Source organism: Oryctolagus cuniculus, chromosome 18 (assembly GCF_964237555.1).
Source record: "Oryctolagus cuniculus chromosome 18, mOryCun1.1, whole genome shotgun sequence".
Taxonomy (NCBI): domain Eukaryota; kingdom Metazoa; phylum Chordata; class Mammalia; order Lagomorpha; family Leporidae; genus Oryctolagus; species Oryctolagus cuniculus.
In genome coordinates, this window is record NC_091449.1 from 50,515,483 (window position 1) to 50,531,401 (window position 15,919).

Below are 15,919 nucleotides of genomic sequence, written 5' to 3' on the forward strand. Positions count from 1 at the left end.
GAAGGGCTAATCCTGCAGTGTTGCCCTTGTGCTACAGACTCAGCCTTGTGGGGACCCTGAAAGAAAAGAGCTCGTGGAATAACTAGGAAAACTTTATTTTGCTCCACGGGTCCCTGGAGCACAAGCACACACACATCACACACATACAGCTAATACTGCTCAAGGCACTGGTCCCTGGGCATAGAGTCCTGGGACCAGAATTCTGCTCTGGGCCCTCCTTGCTCCTGCAGGCCAGGGTCCAGATAGGTTTCCTGGAGGCAGCGCCTTCATACCTCCAGGCCAGGAGCTTTGCTCAGTCCCAGTGCCTGCACCAGGTCATCTCCCAGCCCACTCTTCAGTGTCCGTCTCACTGCAGGGACAGAGCAGGGTTAGAGGGGGTGGACAAGGTTAAGACAGGCAGCACTTTTGTTAGGGGGAGTGAAGAGGGGCCAGTGTACTCACAAGACTTGCGGTTGCCACGGGAACGCTTGCGTTCTCTAGCAGCTAAGGCTCGGGGACTGCTCCTGGTCACTGACTGCACCAGTAGGTCCATGATCTCATCTGATGTGTCACTGGAGCCTGGCGGTTCTTCTGAGGGGGCAGTGGAGGGTCCTGCTGTGGGCGTGGCTGGGGAGCTGCTTTGTACCATGCCTGAGGGAGGCCAGAGAAGGAGATCAAGCCAGGGTAACCCTGGAACCAGATCCCCACCCGAGTGCCCCCAGCGGCCGTGGGGCCCACCTCTGCTGCGGCGGTTGTGTGTGGTGTCCTCAGGCCTGGTGGTCAGCAGACTCTTCATGCTGGCATGGCTGTTGGCATCATCCTGGCCTGGCCCACTGCCCACAGCCACTGGGACAGGCGGGTTGCTGGGGGCTTCTCCAGCCACCCCTGAGAACTTCTCTGTCTGGAGAGGGGAGAAGGGTGGGCTGGGGTCAGGGGAGGGCGGTCACAGGGGTGGCAGGCAGCACCTGGAAGGGCACCCACCTCAGTGATCATGCGTCCCCGGGTCTTGTTGCGCTCACGGTACGTGGCCCGCTTCTGCTGCTGCTGTAGCACCCGTTCCCGGCAAGTGCGGTACTCAAGTGCGAACTCGCGCAGCGTGTGGCAGAACTGCATGATGCGGACTTCGCGGGCTGCCTGTGCGGTGTAGCCCAGGTAGAGCAGGAAGGCATGGAACCTAGGCGAGAGGGATGGTCCTTCTTGGTGTCTGAGGGGAAGTGGTGGCGATCCTGCCGCTCCCTGGCCCACTCCCCTACCTGTTACAGACACGCCGGTGCACTACCCTCAGCATGGCAACGCGGCGGCCACACTGCGCCAGAAAGTGTGTGAGGCGGGCTCGCAGGGCAGGGGCCAGCTCGTGCTTGGCCAGGCTCCGCAGGCTCTCCTCTGCTGCCCGGCTCCGGCGCTCCAGCTGCCCCAGGTTTTCAGTCAGTTGCTCAAAGTCCACCTTGAAAGGGAGGGGATTCATGTGCTGGCCCCCCTGCCCCCCAGACAAGCCCCTACCTGAGGCAGCTTCTGTGCCAGGCTGGCCAGCCTGGGCCTGCTCCACAAGCTCCTGGTCTAGTGCAAGAGGCACACACATCCACTTCCAGTGGCAAATAGAGGTTTCACAGCAGAAGGGACAATTAAACCGAGACCCAGAGAATGAGTAGGTTTGGCCAGACTGAGGAAAGAGCGCTTCTGGCAGAGGACCTGGCACACTTACCTGCAGCCTGAGCAAGCCCTGGCGCAGCAGCCCCAGTGGGGGAAAGGGGAAGGAAGCAGCCAGCAGCGCGGCGCCGCGCCTCGGCCAGTCTCCGCTGTCTCGCTGGTGCTCACCTTGGCACAGCGGGTCAGGGCGGGGATTTCTGAGTAGAGGTCGGAGGAGTCAGGCCGCGTCTGGAGCACCAGGGAGCAGAGGTGGTGCAGCAGCGACTGCCGGCGCACCGTGTCTTTCACTTCTGACACCTTCTCCAGGTAACTCAGCTCAAAGCCGCGGCTCTGAAAGGACCCTGTCTGAGCCTGGGCCTGGCTCGCTCCAGAGCCCAACACCCTCGTCCTCGTGTGCCCTCACTCACCTGAGAGCCATTGAGGAAGTTGCCCACAGCCAGCAGGGTAGCCAGGATGCAGCGGAAGGTAGCGTTGTGCACCAGCTGTTCCATGCCTACTTTGAGGTCAAACAGTGGCTCTGCGATTTCCTGGTGTGGGGGACCAGGGACTCAGACTACACGGTCATCATGCTCACTTATCCCCACTGCCTGTCCCACTCCATGACCCAAGTACCCGCTCCATGCTGTCATAGTCCAGCTTGAAGGCCCAGAGTTGCAGACGGGCAGCCAGGCCTCCGATAGAGGCGAGAGTCATCAGGAAGTTCTCAGCTGGGCCCAGTGGTATGTCAGGGTTGGCCAGCTGGGCTTCCTCAATCTTCTGCCTTTCCTCCTCCGTGGGCATCATGGTCAGTAGCTTCTAAGGATGCAGCCATTGCCCCAGTAGGCTCCTCAGTGCTGGCCTGAGGCCCCAGGCATCAGTCTTGACCCCTCCCCAGGTTATCTAGGGAACCCCCAGGCCCATGTATACCGCTGGAGGGATAGGAAGTGCCTACTTAGCAAAGGAGAGGACCAGAGTTCCCACCTCTCTCCCACACCCACCGTTGGGAATAATCACCTCGATGCCATCCTTGCTGACAGCAAATTCATCAAAATTAAGCAGGGCAGCCTTGATGACGTGCACTGGCGGCAGTGTAGTTAGGCCAATGTTGATGGCATTGCTGCGCTTGGGGTCCAGCACTGTGGTCATTGTCCGGCGGCCTTCTCCGGCTTTCTGCAAGGTTGGGAAAGGGACTAGCTGGAGTGACAATCTATGGGGGTATCCCAAGGTTCTCAGTGGCCAGATGATCCCACAACTGGAGATCTGGGATACGCAAGGCACTGGGATGAGCTGAGATTCTAGGTAGGGTTCTGCTGATCTCTTGCTGAGTGGCCTCAGGCAAGTGCCTATGCTTTTTTTTGCCTCAGTTTCCCCCAGTGGGAATGAGTGAGTAGCTCCACTGTCTCAGACCTTCCGCTTTCTGGGGGGCTGCCTGTAGATCAGTGAGTTTACCTTGGAGGGCAGCACATCCTTGGCACGGGACTCAAACAGGTGTTCCAGCCGCGCTGTGTCTACAGACACTGGCTCCAAGGAGGCCCACAGGGTGGGGCAAGGCCCAAAGCGGCTTCCAGGGCTTCCATGGCCCCCAGCCAGCTTTAGCTCCCGCCAAAAGAGTTTTACTGTCTTCCTCTTGGTGGGGAGGGCTGGGCCGTCAGGTGCTGAGGGGGGAAATGGGGCAGCCAAGGGTGGAGGTGGTGGGAAGGGGCCTTTGATGGGTGGGGGAGGGGGAGGTGGTGGAGGTGGGGGGCCTCCAGGGAGCAGGGGGGGTGGGGGTGGGACGCCTTTCCCAGCATCCACAGACTCCACGTTCAACATGTCCTGGTCTTCATCTTCCCCCAGATCTGAGAAGTCCAGGTCCCCAATGCAGAGCTTGGGTACACGGGTAGGGAGCGCCTGGATGGGCTTATCCTTGGGGCTTGGTGGTGTCGGGGGTTCCTTGGGCTCAGACTCAAGGCTCCGCTGGACCCGCAGCAGGACTCGGGGGGTAGGGCTCTGGGGTGTTCTGGGTATAGGAGCTGCCTCTGGGGAGTCCCATGGTTCTCGAGTGTCTAGAAAAACGGAAGCAGCTGTCAGTTTCATGCCATCTGTGGGGCAACAGCAATGGGAGTGGACACTCTCCACCCACCTGCTTACCTGGGTGTCCGTCAGCCTCATCAGGCACGGCCCCAGCCAGCGCCTCTGCCCGGCCCTGGGCCAGTGCAGCCTGCTTCTCTGTTTCTGCTGCTGCCACATTCTCCAGGAACCGGGCTCTGAGGGGAAGGACTTGTCAGCCATGGCGTCGGACACAGCTATAGCCCAGGACACTGCACATGCCTTGCTGAGCCTTTGGTACTGTCCCCAATTGCAGGCACACACAGACACACAGGGAACAGTCCATGCACCAAGCAGTCTGAGGATCTGCTCCCTTAAGGCCAGCTCCCGTTCAGTCCTCACATCTGGGGAGGGTCACCACCAACTCGGGAGAAGTTCTACTTAACATCCAGCTTGTAACCTTACTGCTATTCACGTTCATGTCCACTGTCTTGATTCTGGATAAGGACCCTTAGAGCATTAGAAGAGGACAGCTGTCCCGATGGGCACACCAGGCTGTCCTCCTTCTGTATAACTGGCAGCTTCTAAGAGCTATGGCCTACGCCCAGGGAGGGGCCTGGCAAGTGGTGGGCACCAATGTATGTTGAAATAATGAACGTGACTGCGTGCCTCCTCTCTGGCACGCCTGGCTTCTCTCAGGCCTCAGTCCCCGCCCTTTCCTTAGCCACAGGTTGCTCTTCCACCCCGACATAGCACAGCACGTTCCCCTCCCTGTCTAGTCCTGAGCTGAGGACGTGGGGAACGGGCCCAGGTTAGGCATCCACACCTCCCATGTCAGACTGAAGCTGTTACAGTGTCATCTCAGGGACTGCTTCCCCGTGCTTAGTCCTTAGGTACCAAGGGGGCCTAAGTCTGGGAGAGGAGAAGCCCAAGAGTCCCCAGCTTGGGGTGCCTTGGGCCCGTGGAAACCCCGCCCACCTGCAGGGGAAGCGATGCTGAAGCCCTGAGCGCATGGCAGGCGCGGCCAGCTGGCCTCTGTACTTACTCCAGCCTGGCCTGCCCAGTAGGGCACTGGGGGACAGGTGGGCTCTCAGGGGTGCTGGGCAGGGGGCAAGAGGAAGAGATGGTGACTGTGGTGCCTCTTGCTCACATCCACACAGCGCTGGGCAGTGCTATCAAGTTTCCTTCTCAGCCACAGTGGGAAGAGGAGGTGGGGGGTGGCATGACACAAGGAAACAGGAAGTGGAGAACCTGACATGAAGCAGGACAGGGTACAGACCGAGAGAGTGACAAAGAAGCAGACAGAGCAGCAGGGATGAGAGGCAGATGACAAGTGGCAGAGACAGGCGGAATGTCGGGGAGATCAGAGAAGCCGCAGGAAGAGGAGGTCCGGTCACGGCCGAACCCTGCACCCCACCCCCCCAGCACTCACTTACCAAACGGGAGCAGTTTGGTGAAGTCTGGAAAGAGAGAGAAAGCACGCGTTTGGGCAGAGGAGGTTGAAGGCCCATGGAGGGGCACAAAGCGAAGGGACAGTCGGAAAGAGGACTCCAGGGGCGGCCTCTAGCTCCTGTCTTACTTGTAGACGCTCCTCTCAAAGGAGCTGTCCGCTGACGGCGCCGTGGAAATGGTAGGAAAGAGGTTCACGGAGGTACGGAGGCCAGAGGTAGGGCTCACAGGGCTCACAGGGCTGGAGGCCGGGCCGGCCAGCGGGGTGGGGCTCGTGACGGAGGAGGAGGAGCCTGTCGGGGAGGCGGGACCTGTGGGGCTGGAGGCGGGGCCTGTCAGAGCGCAGGGCCACCCGCCTGGCGGATCCAACCCCTCCGCATCTACCCGGATGCGTGCTTACCCAGGTTCCGGGGCACGCACAGCACAGCCCCCGCCTTCCAGAGATCTGCGGCTCCTCTTGCCCTCCTCTGAAGACGGCTTCCGTCGCTCCCGCCGCCCACCTGCAGCTGCAGCAGCTGCGGCTTCCTCCAGGTCTCCGTCCTCCAACCGCAGGGCGCTCTAGGTGGACCGGGACAGGAGCTAGTGTTAGAGGCCCACAAGGGCGGGCAGGGCTCCGGGACACTGCACCTCTGCTTCTGTCCTCCCCTGCCCCAGGGTCTGGCTGCCCGGCCCCACCTCGTAGAGCATGAGCTGTGTGCGCAGGTCCACGTCAGTGCCCGCCGTGCCCAAGAGGCGCTGGACCAGGGCCTCCATGCCCTGCTGCTCCAGGGCATCTGTCACGTCGTAGAAGGAGTCCTGGTCTGGGAGCGCAGCCAGCGTCTGGAGGGTGAGGATAGGAAGGCCAGGCTGAGGCTGGTGGGGACCAGAGGTCAGGAGCCCACGGGGCCCAGGGTTGGTGCTGGTCCCGTCCACACCTTGTTGATGAGGGTGACGGTGTACACCAAGAGCTCTGGGTCAGCACCATTTTTCTCCTCCAAGATGGACACCAGATTGGCCCAGGGAAGAGCGCCTGGCACAGAGAGGGGAGCAGTCAAGGGGAGACAGGTAGGCGAGGGGGCTCTGAGTTGGGGGTGGGGAAGGGACAGGCTCTGACCTGTGATGCTGGCCACAGAGTTGACAGCCCTGATGAGGAGTGGCGCATTGTTCTCCGCGTATTCCACAAACACCAGCAGCAGCTTCAGGGCCGTCTTCACCACCAGGCGGGACTGGGGGGAGAGGTCACCAAGTATGAGTGGGGCTGGGACCAGATCTGTGCCAGCTCTGGGGCTGGGCCTGGAGAAGACAGTCTGGCCAGGCACACCCTGGCTCCAGGCCCAGGTGCTGAAGTCTCTTCTAGGCTCAGACTCACTCATTCCAGCCCATTTTGCAGAAGAGGAGACTGAGGCCAAGAGAGAAGCCGTGGGAAAAGCGTGCATGGCTGGGTGGAGGGCTACTCACCAGGCTGGCACATAGTGTGTACAGCCACTGCACGGTCTCACTGTGGGCTACCACCCCCAGCATCCCATCCACAAAAAGCATCAGCTGGCCCAGCGCTGGAGACACAGGGATGGGAAGAGGTCAGTGGTGTGGTAGTGGGGAACGTGGGGGCAGGTGGTGGGAGAGGGAGGGGTGGGGCTGACCTCGGAGGATGTAGGTCTGGTAGTTGTGGTCGGCAGCAGCACCCACACGGATCAGGCAACTCAGCCCCTCCGAGTGCACGAATTCAGGTACCAGGTCCTTATCTTCCTGGAGGTACCATGGGGGCAGTTTAGGGAAGCCTGGGCTGGACACCCAGCCCCAGGCCACCTCTGGGCCTCACCTGGAAGATCTGCTTCAGTGAGAAGAGGGAGCGGCGGAGCTCAGGGCCACTGGAGCCATACAACTTTTCTGCAAGGGGTGGTTGGGATGAAATCCTCAAGGGGACACAGACACCGTCTCCCTCCACCGTGACCCAACCATCAGTCCCCACCGAAGGAGAGTCTAGCATTCCTGAATCACCACCCATCCCCACTCCATCTCTTCTTTTGCTCCCTGGCCCTGGAAGGAGAGGTTAGGGTAGGGAGGAGAGGGGCTAAGGGCTGGGGGTGGGGGGCTGCAAAGGGGCTGCCCTTACACACTCACCCAAGATGGCATTGACCCTCACAGAGAGCTGGGTCCGCAGGATGAGTGTGGGCTTCCGCCCTTTGCTGAAATCAAGTGGCCTAGTCAGCAACTGTAGCCCATTCCCCAGGGTCCCTCCCCACACACCAATGCAGCCAGACTTCCACGTGTCAGCCCTGGCCCAGCTCCTTCCTCCCCAACTGTTCCTCCAAGAGCCTGAAGGTTGGCCAGACCAGAGGGTTTGTGTAAACACAGGCGTCTCAGGTATGCTAGAGAGCTCCTGACTCCTGTCCCAGGCAGCAGGTAACACTAGCCAGGCTTTGGGATTCCCCTGCTACAGTTCCCTGGGGTGGCAGGAGGTGACCTATGGCCCAGGCTGGAGATGGAGTGGCTCAGCTGTTGCCACCTGAGCCAGCTCTTGGTAGGGGTGAGGCTGGGGGTTGGCCTCACTTCCCTGGCTCCATCAGCTCTCACCTGATCTCTTCATAGAAGCCCTCCAGCATCTCCCGCTGCTCTTCCAGGGAAAGCTCGGGATCCAGGTAGTATCCAGAGGGAGACACTTGCAAGGCACAATCCTCTAACTGGGGACAAAGGGAACAGCTGTCAGGGCTGTGATCCCCTGGCACACAGGGTATACGCTGAAGTTTAGCAGTTTTTTTTTTTTAATTTATTTCATTTCTTTGAAAGACAGAGTTACAGAGAGAGGTAGAAACACAGAGAGAGTCTTCCATCCACTGGTTCACTCCCCAGATGACCGCAACAGCCAGAGCTGAGGTGATCCAAAGCTAGGAGCCAGGAACTTCTTCCAGGTCTCCCTTGCAGGTGCAGGGACTTGGGCCATCTTCTACTGCTTTCCCAGGCCATAGCAGAGAGCTGGATCAAAAGTGGAGCAGCCAGGACTCGAACCGGTGCCCGTATGGGATGCCCGTGCTGCAGGTTGGGGCTTTAACCCACTGTATCACAGCACCAGCAGTTTCTTTAGTGCCTACTATGTGCAAAGCCCATCTGTCTTGGGCATCAGGCTTTCTTGTCCTTTGTACATTCCAGCTCCTCTCTGGCTAACACCTACCCATGCTTTTGGTTTAGGATTAGATAAATATTGTTGGAAAATCTCACTGGAGCCCCTCAGGCCAATACCCACCCCTACCCTGTGTGGGCTTCCCTCTGAGACTTTCCATACAGTATTATAATATCTTAACTCCAGTTGCCTTCTCCACTAACTGTTCTCTGGGTTAGGCACCTGCCTTTCTCCTTGCTGTATCTGCAGAGCCTACATAGCACCTGGCACATAGTAACTGCCTGCTAAAGGCTTGTTCAAGCAGTGAACGCAAATGTAGACTGGTGGTGGTGGGGAGATGAAGAGAAGATGGGAGGAAGTTCCTGCCTTCGAGGAAGCTCACAGCCCTGGGAGGTGATAAGCTGCAGCCACAAAACATTAGCCCAGAAAGTATTAAGAGTGTGGGGAAAAAAAAAAAAAAAAAGCGTGGAGAGCTGCAAGCCCAGCTGGGAGAGGCTGTGTGTGTGCACTGCTGGGAGAGGCTGTGTGTGTGTGCATGGCTGAGAGAGGGTGTGTGTGTGTGCACCTGTGCTCCACTCCCGAAAGCACACAGCTCTTCTCCTGTAGTCCCGCTAGGGCCCCAGGGTTTTTGCCTTCCCCTCAAAGCAGGTGCAGTTAACAATGGTCCTAACAGGACTTCAGAGGCCTCCAAGAGGCATATTACCAGCCCGATAGTCAGCCTACAGTGGGACCCTGAAACCTGCATTTGTAGCAGGAAGGCATGTGCTCTGTCATTGTATCCACTTCCCATGTTTCCCTCTCCCCCTCCCCCGGCGCCAGTCATGGCACCTGGCCCCCGAGTGCCTGTTGAGGCCTGAGTGAGGTGGCTGTGGAGTCGAGAGCTGCACTTTGCTTCTCCCAGACACCTCCCTCATGGCACAGGGCCACATGCAGGGCTTGGCAGAGGCCCCTCCACGTGAGTGTCTCTGGCCCTTGAGGTCAGGCTGCGGCCCCAGGAGAGCCCACCTCTGGAGAGGCAGAGGGTCTTCCGGCTCCATCTTGCTGGGAAAGTCAACTCCAACATTTGTCCCGCTGTTTGGTCAGCCCTGCCCTGCCCTGGACCCAGCCCAAGGGTTTCTGGCTGCCCTGGGTTCCCTAGGGGGAAAGGGAGTCCAGCTCCTCCTCTGGTCCCTATTTAGCACCCCTGCCAATGCCTCAGGGTCTGACCTGGCTCCTTGCAGGCAGCTTAGCCTGTGGAGCCCTTGGGTGACCCCCCTCCCCCCGCCTGGGACATGGGACACATGACAAACACTCCAGCCTGTTCTCTGTCCCACTTCCTGCCTGGCTGCCTGCCCTCCCCTGGGCGCCTTGGGCGGGTCTGGCCTCTCTACCCTCCCTGGGAGCAGAGTCATCTACTGGGAACAGGCCTGTGAGGGGCTGCAGGCCGCAGGGCTGGGGCATCTTGTCCAGGGCCAGCTCAGCGGAGGGCAGCCCCACATGCTGCATGGTCCCTCTTCCCACGTGGTGACTCAGCAGCAAACTCTGCCCCGGCCCTTCCCCCACCCCACCCCACCCCACCCCGAGCTACGTGTCCCTCCACCTGGCACTGGAGGATTCTGTAGAAAAACATACCTCCCCTGGAGCCACTTTCCCCCTCAGGAATCTCCCCAAATTTAGATGAGCTCATTCACGTGAACATTCATGAACCAGACTAGTTTTAGGCGCAGAGGACATAGCAAGAACAAGACACTGTCTCTGCTTTCTCTTCCTTCCAGTCCAGTAGGGGAGACAGACAGGCCTGACTCAGAAACAGCTCACAAATAAATATCGGATCACAGCTTCCAATGGGTGCTAGGAAAGCAGGGGGCGGAGTGCTGTAAACGCTGTAGATGTCGGACAGGTAATCGTATTACTCCTGATAACCGCTTACACACCCAGGTATATTGTCAGGAATGATCACACACAATTCAAAGTAGCACTGCCACAGGATGGTTAGGCCGACTGTGCTGCTCTCCTCCTGCTCGAACACTTGCATGCTCTCATCCCAAGGGTACACAGGATGGCCCTCTGCTAGGATGGTGGGATACCTGACTCCACTTGGAGGCAGGACAGGTCCCGAGGACACAGCCATCCCAATGACTCTGTGACAGAGTCCCTCAGCTGTCTGTACTGGGTGGAGGTTGGGGGGCCAGCAGGTCAGGCAAGCAGCCCAGAGGAGACTTCTGGTCAGCAGGATGGCACTTATCTCTCACAGCTCTGGCTCCTTCCTGGGATCATCACTTTGAGAGCCAAACCTCTGGGCCTTATTTCTCACACCCTGGGGCTTAGCCAGGCCTGAGTAAGCCCAAACTCTGCTGATGGAGCTTAGGGTCAACACAAAGCATCCCTCCACTCCCTCCTGGCTTTCATCTCCCTCACTTCTCTGGTCTCTATCCTCCCTTCCTAGGCTGGGCCCCTTACTACAGCCTGCAGTCTCAGGCTTTCTTGGCAACCCAAATCAATTGGTCACAAGGGGCTTTATATAAAGAGTCAAGTTTAGGGGACCATAGCATCCACCCTCAGATTTTTTTTTTTACAACAATATAATCCGTTGAGAATGAACATACCAGGGGCATGAAACAAGGAGATGAAGGAGAGGGCAGAAGTATATGCTGAAGGACTCTTGTAGAAAATAATTGGTTAGGCTGGCGCCGCGGCTCAATAGGCTAATCCTCCACCTAGCGGCGCCAGCACCCCGGGTTCTAGTCCCGGTCGGGGCGCCGGATTCTGTCCCGGTTGCCCCTCTTCCAGGCCAGCTCTCTGCTGTAGCCCGGGAGTGCAGTGGAGGATGGCCCAAGTGCTTGGGCCCTGCACCCCATGGGAGACCAGGAGAAGCACCTAGCTCCTGCCTTCGGATCAGCGCAGTGCGCCGGCCATTGGAGGGTGAACCAACGGCAAAGGAAGACCTTTCTGTCTCTCTCTCACTCTGCCTGTCAAAAAATAAAAAAAAAGAAAAAAGAAAATAATTGGTTAACTGCTTCTTTTGACTTTTATAAACATAGGATACTCACTTTGAAGATCTTTCTGGGGCCGGCGCAGTAAGTTAAACCACTATCTGCAATGCTGGCATCTCATATCAGAGCATCAGTTTGAGTCCCAGCTGCTTCACTTCCAAACCAGCTCCCTACTAATGCACCTGGAAGGCAGTGGATGATGGCCCAAGTGCTTTGGCCCCTGTTACCCACATGGGAGACCTGGATGGGGTTCCAGGATCCTGGCTTTGGCTTGGCCCAGCTGGCTGTTGCAGCCACTTGAGAGTGAACCAGCACATGGAAGATCTCTTTCTCTCTGTAACTACCTTTCAAATAAATAAATCTTTAAATAAATAAATAAAAAAACCTTATTTCTTGCTATCTACTCTCCAACTAGACTGTGACTTCCTGGATGAGATGACATGGATGACCATGGGGAGGGAAATCTACATTAGATATACTTACTCTGTGCAAGACACTGGGCTGCCTGTTTCAATTGGTCCTCTTGATAAGCCTTTTGTAGGGGAGGGAAATGAACCTCAGAAAAGCAATGAATCGCCACATGTAGCACAGCTAGGAATGGTAGCAGAGCTAACAGAGCCAGATCTTGGAAGTTATCAAGGGAACCATGGAGGGGAGGGGGAGTGAGAGCTGGGGCCTGCAGGATCGTCAAGGGCTGAAGAATGGCCCTCAACTTTCTGGACTCTGCACATACCCTAAACTGGCTCTCCCAATTCCAGCAAAAGAGCACCACACATACACTATACACATGAGGGCAACAGTGCCTGTCTATGCCAGAACTGTGGTCCTGGAGTCCCTCACCAGGATGCAGCCCAGCTACTGTTACCCAGAATGACCACCAGATAGGACATGCTGGCCCCGACACCCCAATCTTCTACAGTCTTCCAAAGAGACTCCCATAGCAGGGGTCTAAAAAGCATAGTTCAACATCAGAGCATCCCATCTGCCCGTTAAGAATCCCTGGGGACCCTCCCAGTTGTCCATATCCCAGCAGTTCAGGTTCACACTTAGGCTTCCTGGTTGCGAGGGCTTCTGAGGGGTGGATAGAACTAGTGTGGGCTGAGGTGGGGGACAGAGCCACCCCTGAATGTTCTGATTTTTAGCCTTAGCTAGGAAACAAAGTTGCTAGTAGGGGCTGGCACTGTGGTGTAGTGAGTAAAGCCACCGCCTTCAGTGCCAGCATCCCATATGGGTATGGGTTCAAGTCTTGGCTGCTCCACTTCTGATCCAGCTCTCTGCTACGGCCTGGGAAAGCAGTAGAAGATGGCCCGAGTCCTTGGGCCCCTGCACCCTCGTGGGAGACCTGGAAGAAGCTCCTGCCTCCTGACTTCGGATCAGTGCAGCTCCAGACATTGCAGCCAACAGGGGAGTGAACCAGAGGATGGAAGACTTCTCTCTCTCTCTCTCTCTCTCTCTTTCTCCATCTCTCTCTCTCTCTCTGCCTCTCCTTCTCTCTGTGTAACTCCGACTTTGAGATAGATAAATCTTAAAAAAAAAGTTGCTGGCAATGACCAGATTTTTAGGGCTGGCCTCACTGTCTGGCCCTTGCAGCAAGGTCAGAGAAGCATCCCAGGTTCCTCTGCCCAGAGCCCAGGGAGAACCCAGTGCTGACTCAGATAGGGCAGAGCTTTGGACCTCAGAGCAAGCTCCCTGAGGTCTCCCCCACCCCCCAGACGGGAGGGTGAGACTGAGCAGCTCTGGATTAAGAGATGAGAGGCGGGGGCAGGTCCCTGGGCTGGGAGAGCACAGAGGGGAGAAAGACACTGCCAAGTTCCCCTGGGGACACTAGGCCTGGCACAGGGCACTGCCAGTCTCTCCCCCACCAACCAGGGCCAGGAGATGAGTCAGAGGCTGTGGCTAGGAGCTTCCTCCTAGACTCGGAGGAAATGAGCAAGGCTTTCTCAGACCTGCAAACTCTGAATCTTGTAAAAAGGAAGCCCCCAGGGGAACTCTGGAGCTAGGCATAGCCCAATGTGGTGGTGGGGCGGAGCCTCAGGGAGAAAGTAGGTGGGCCTCTGTGCATCAGCAGGGAGGGGGCAGGGACTACAGGCATGGTGAGGTCCAGTGCCCAGTGTTGAAGGGCAGAAGTCACTTGGTGTGTCCTGTTGCCAGCTAGACAACTGCACAGAATGAAGCAGTGAGTAGTGGAGAGCCGGTCTCTTATTTCTGCCCTGCAGCCTGGGGTAGGGACGCCTGGGTTTCTCACCAACTCTCCTCTGCAGATGTGCCTCTGGGGTATCATCACTTATAGGACTAGGGGAGGAACCAGCTGTTGCCATTTCCTGCAAGAAGGAGCCTCGCTCCCCCTCCCTCAGCTTTGTGATGTCCCTGCCTTTGCTCTCATCTCAGTCCCTCTTCCTCCAGCCTTCTATTTTGGGGCTGTGGTCACGGTTTATATTTGGGAAGAGCACATCACAGTGCATCTGACCATTCCTGGCAAATCTGCCAGCGCCAAGGAGTCCTGTTTGACTCCAGGCACTGTGGTAACCTAGTGTGCCTGTCTCTATCTGAGCACCATAGCGTCCTCAGCCATGGAGCAGAGGACAAATAGCAGAGCACCTGGTGTGGTGGGGTGCAGAGATGGTTTCTTCTCTTCTTTTTAAACATTTACTTTTTATTTACTTGAAAGGCAGAGTTACAGAGACAGGAGGAGAGATCTTCCATCCGCTGTTTCACTCCCCAAATGGCCGCAAGGGCCGGGGCTGGGCCAGGCAGAAGCCAGGGGGAGCTTGGAGCTTCTTCAGAGTCTCCCACGTGGGTGCAGAGCCACTAATGTGCTTTCCCAGGCACATTAGCAAGGAGCTGGATCGGAAGCAGAGCAGCTGGGTTTCCAACCAGCGCCCATATGGGATGCTGGCCTCCTGGTGGGGGCTTAACCTGCTATGCCACAACGCAGGCCCCAGGGATGGGTCTCTAAATGAGGGGGAGCGGTGGGGGCGGGGGGTGGTGGTGGTGGTCCTGAGCCTCTTTCCTGCAGCTGAGTTCCCATCTCTCCCAGTGGAAGGACAGATGTCTCAGTTGGGTCTTGTCCTGAAGTAAGGCAGTGGGAAGAATACTCTCTTTAATGCTGCAGACTTATTTCTGGACCAGGAGCCCAGGGCAGGAACAGCTCAGCGCAGCACCCATTTCCCCGCCCCACCCCCACCCCAGTTTTCATCCTGAATGGGAGGTGACTTCTCACCTTGTTCAGGGCCCACCTCAGTTTGCTCCTCTGAAAAAGGACGAGATTGATAGGGGGCTACATGGAAGTCTGGAGGTGGGCAGTATGCTGCAGCCTTCCAGCTATAGCCTTGCAGTAGGGTCTGGCTTGGACACGCACCACTCCCCAGGACAATAATCTCCCCACCCCTCCCGCCAGCGCTCGGAGGCGGGGCTGGCCGCAGCCGGAGGAATGCAAGCTGGGGGCCTGGCGCCCCGAGCGCATTCCACGGGAGACCCCGGGCCCAGGGGGCAAGTTTACGCAACCGGGCGCCCTGCTGAGGCTGGGAGCAGGGGAGGCGCCCCCGCCGCCTCTCCCTCCTTTGCCACCCGTAGGAGCGGACTGGCTGGTGGGGAACCCTGGGGGGTGGTAGTAAGCCTCTGAGAGTCCCGGCCCGGAAACAGCGCGCCGGAAAGGGCTGACTGCGAGGGGCTGAAGGCTGCTAGCGGGCGGGGAGGGGAGGCTGGCCATATGGGAAAGGGCCTCTTCCCGCACCGGGCACAAGTCGGCTCCCGGGCGCTGGCGAACGAGGGCAGGCCGGCGGTTTAAAATTAGCCTGGCCCGCCCTCTCCCTTCCCGGCGCGGGCCGACGGGCGGCGGGTGTACCGGGAGGTGGAGCGGTGACTCTAGGGCTTTTCTCCTCCTCCCACGCTCCGCGTATCCCGGACCCGACCGCTCCCCCGGGACTCCACTCATCCCGTGGGAGTGAGTGCTCGCCGGCACTCCCAGGGCGAGCCCCCCACATGCGGGAGCAACCCTCAGCGGCAGGACCCAGCCCAGTCCTGACACCTCTCAAAGCCTTTGCCACCACCAGAGGCCCCCCAGGGCCCGCCCTTCCTCGTGGTCCCGCCTCCTCACCTGAAGCAGGTGGAGGCAGGTCCCTCCCTCGGCTCTGATCCCGGGTCCGCAACAGCCACCCTGAGTGGGGTAGCTGCCCAGGCAGTCAGGCAGCGAGTGGAGCCCGAGCATCTCCCCGGGCGTGCCCCACTTGGAGAAGCAGCCAGGGGGGAACAGACCGCAAGCTCCCATCTCCCCTCTGCAGTTTCCCCTCAACTTGGGATGGGGCCCCGGGCAGGCGAGGCAGCGGACCCTGTGCTCCCATCCAAGACCCTTCTGGGGCGAGTACTCGCTCCAGCCTCTCCCCGAGGGGCACCTCCCAGGGCTTTCAGGGAGCCGACTCTGAACCCCCTGATCGCCCCAACCTTTCTTCGACTCGCCTCTCACCTTGAGCGGCGCCCCGAGCAGGCGATGCAGCGTGGGTATCTGCGCGCCCAGGGGCAGTGCCCCGTCCAGAGTGCAGGTAGGGGCCCGGCGCGGCTCCGGGAAGTTGGCGCATGCGAAGGGGTCGGTGTCTTCCAGGTACTGCACCCTCACGGTCACCAGTGATGCCGGCTCTCCGTCCCCGCGGTCGTCCCCGCCGGCCATGGCTCTGCCACCGGCCTGGCCGCAGCTTCGAGTCAACTCTCTCTGCTGTTTGGTCCGGGCCGGGCCGGACGCCTCCTGAGGGGCGGGGCTGGGGGGAGGCGAGGA

General features: G+C 58.7%; 1 protein-coding gene across 2 annotated transcripts; it reads right to left on the reverse strand.

The window, feature by feature from the left end:
* Positions 1–79: 79 nt before the first annotated feature.
* FHOD1 (formin homology 2 domain containing 1) lies at positions 80–15,901 on the reverse strand. 2 transcript variants are annotated; one of them, XM_008257450.4, is made up of 24 exons: positions 15,614–15,901; positions 7,636–7,742; positions 7,183–7,247; positions 6,881–6,948; positions 6,702–6,807; positions 6,520–6,614; positions 6,176–6,287; positions 5,997–6,091; positions 5,758–5,901; positions 5,483–5,640; positions 5,213–5,401; positions 5,070–5,093; positions 4,679–4,732; positions 3,736–3,851; positions 3,055–3,650; positions 2,620–2,775; positions 2,239–2,421; positions 2,034–2,153; positions 1,795–1,956; positions 1,233–1,423; positions 961–1,153; positions 718–880; positions 442–630; positions 80–349 (listed from the first exon to the last, which is right to left on the reverse strand). In XM_008257450.4, exons 1-24 carry the CDS (start codon positions 15,812–15,814, stop codon positions 267–269), a joined length of 3,570 nt encoding a protein of 1,189 aa, XP_008255672.3. In that variant the 5' UTR covers positions 15,815–15,901; the 3' UTR covers positions 80–266. The 2 variants fall into 2 exon arrangements, with proteins under 2 accessions (XP_008255672.3, XP_002711656.3); XM_002711610.5 differs by lacking the exons at positions 4,679–4,732; positions 5,070–5,093 and having other exon boundaries at positions 15,614–15,900.
* Positions 15,902–15,919: the final 18 nt, after the last annotated feature.

Excerpts from the sequence above, each read along its gene's own strand:
- FHOD1 (XM_008257450.4), bottom strand. The coding sequence starts at position 15,814 with ATGGCCGGCGGGGACGACCGCGGGGACGGAGAGCCGGCATCACTGGTG. Across the intron at positions 6,092-6,175 it reads CTCTGTGGCCAGCATCACAG|GCGCTCTTCCCTGGGCCAAT; the intron begins GTCAGAGCCTGT and ends TCTCTGTGCCAG. Across the intron at positions 631-717 it reads ACACAACCGCCGCAGCAGAG|GCATGGTACAAAGCAGCTCC; the intron begins GTGGGCCCCACG and ends GGCCTCCCTCAG.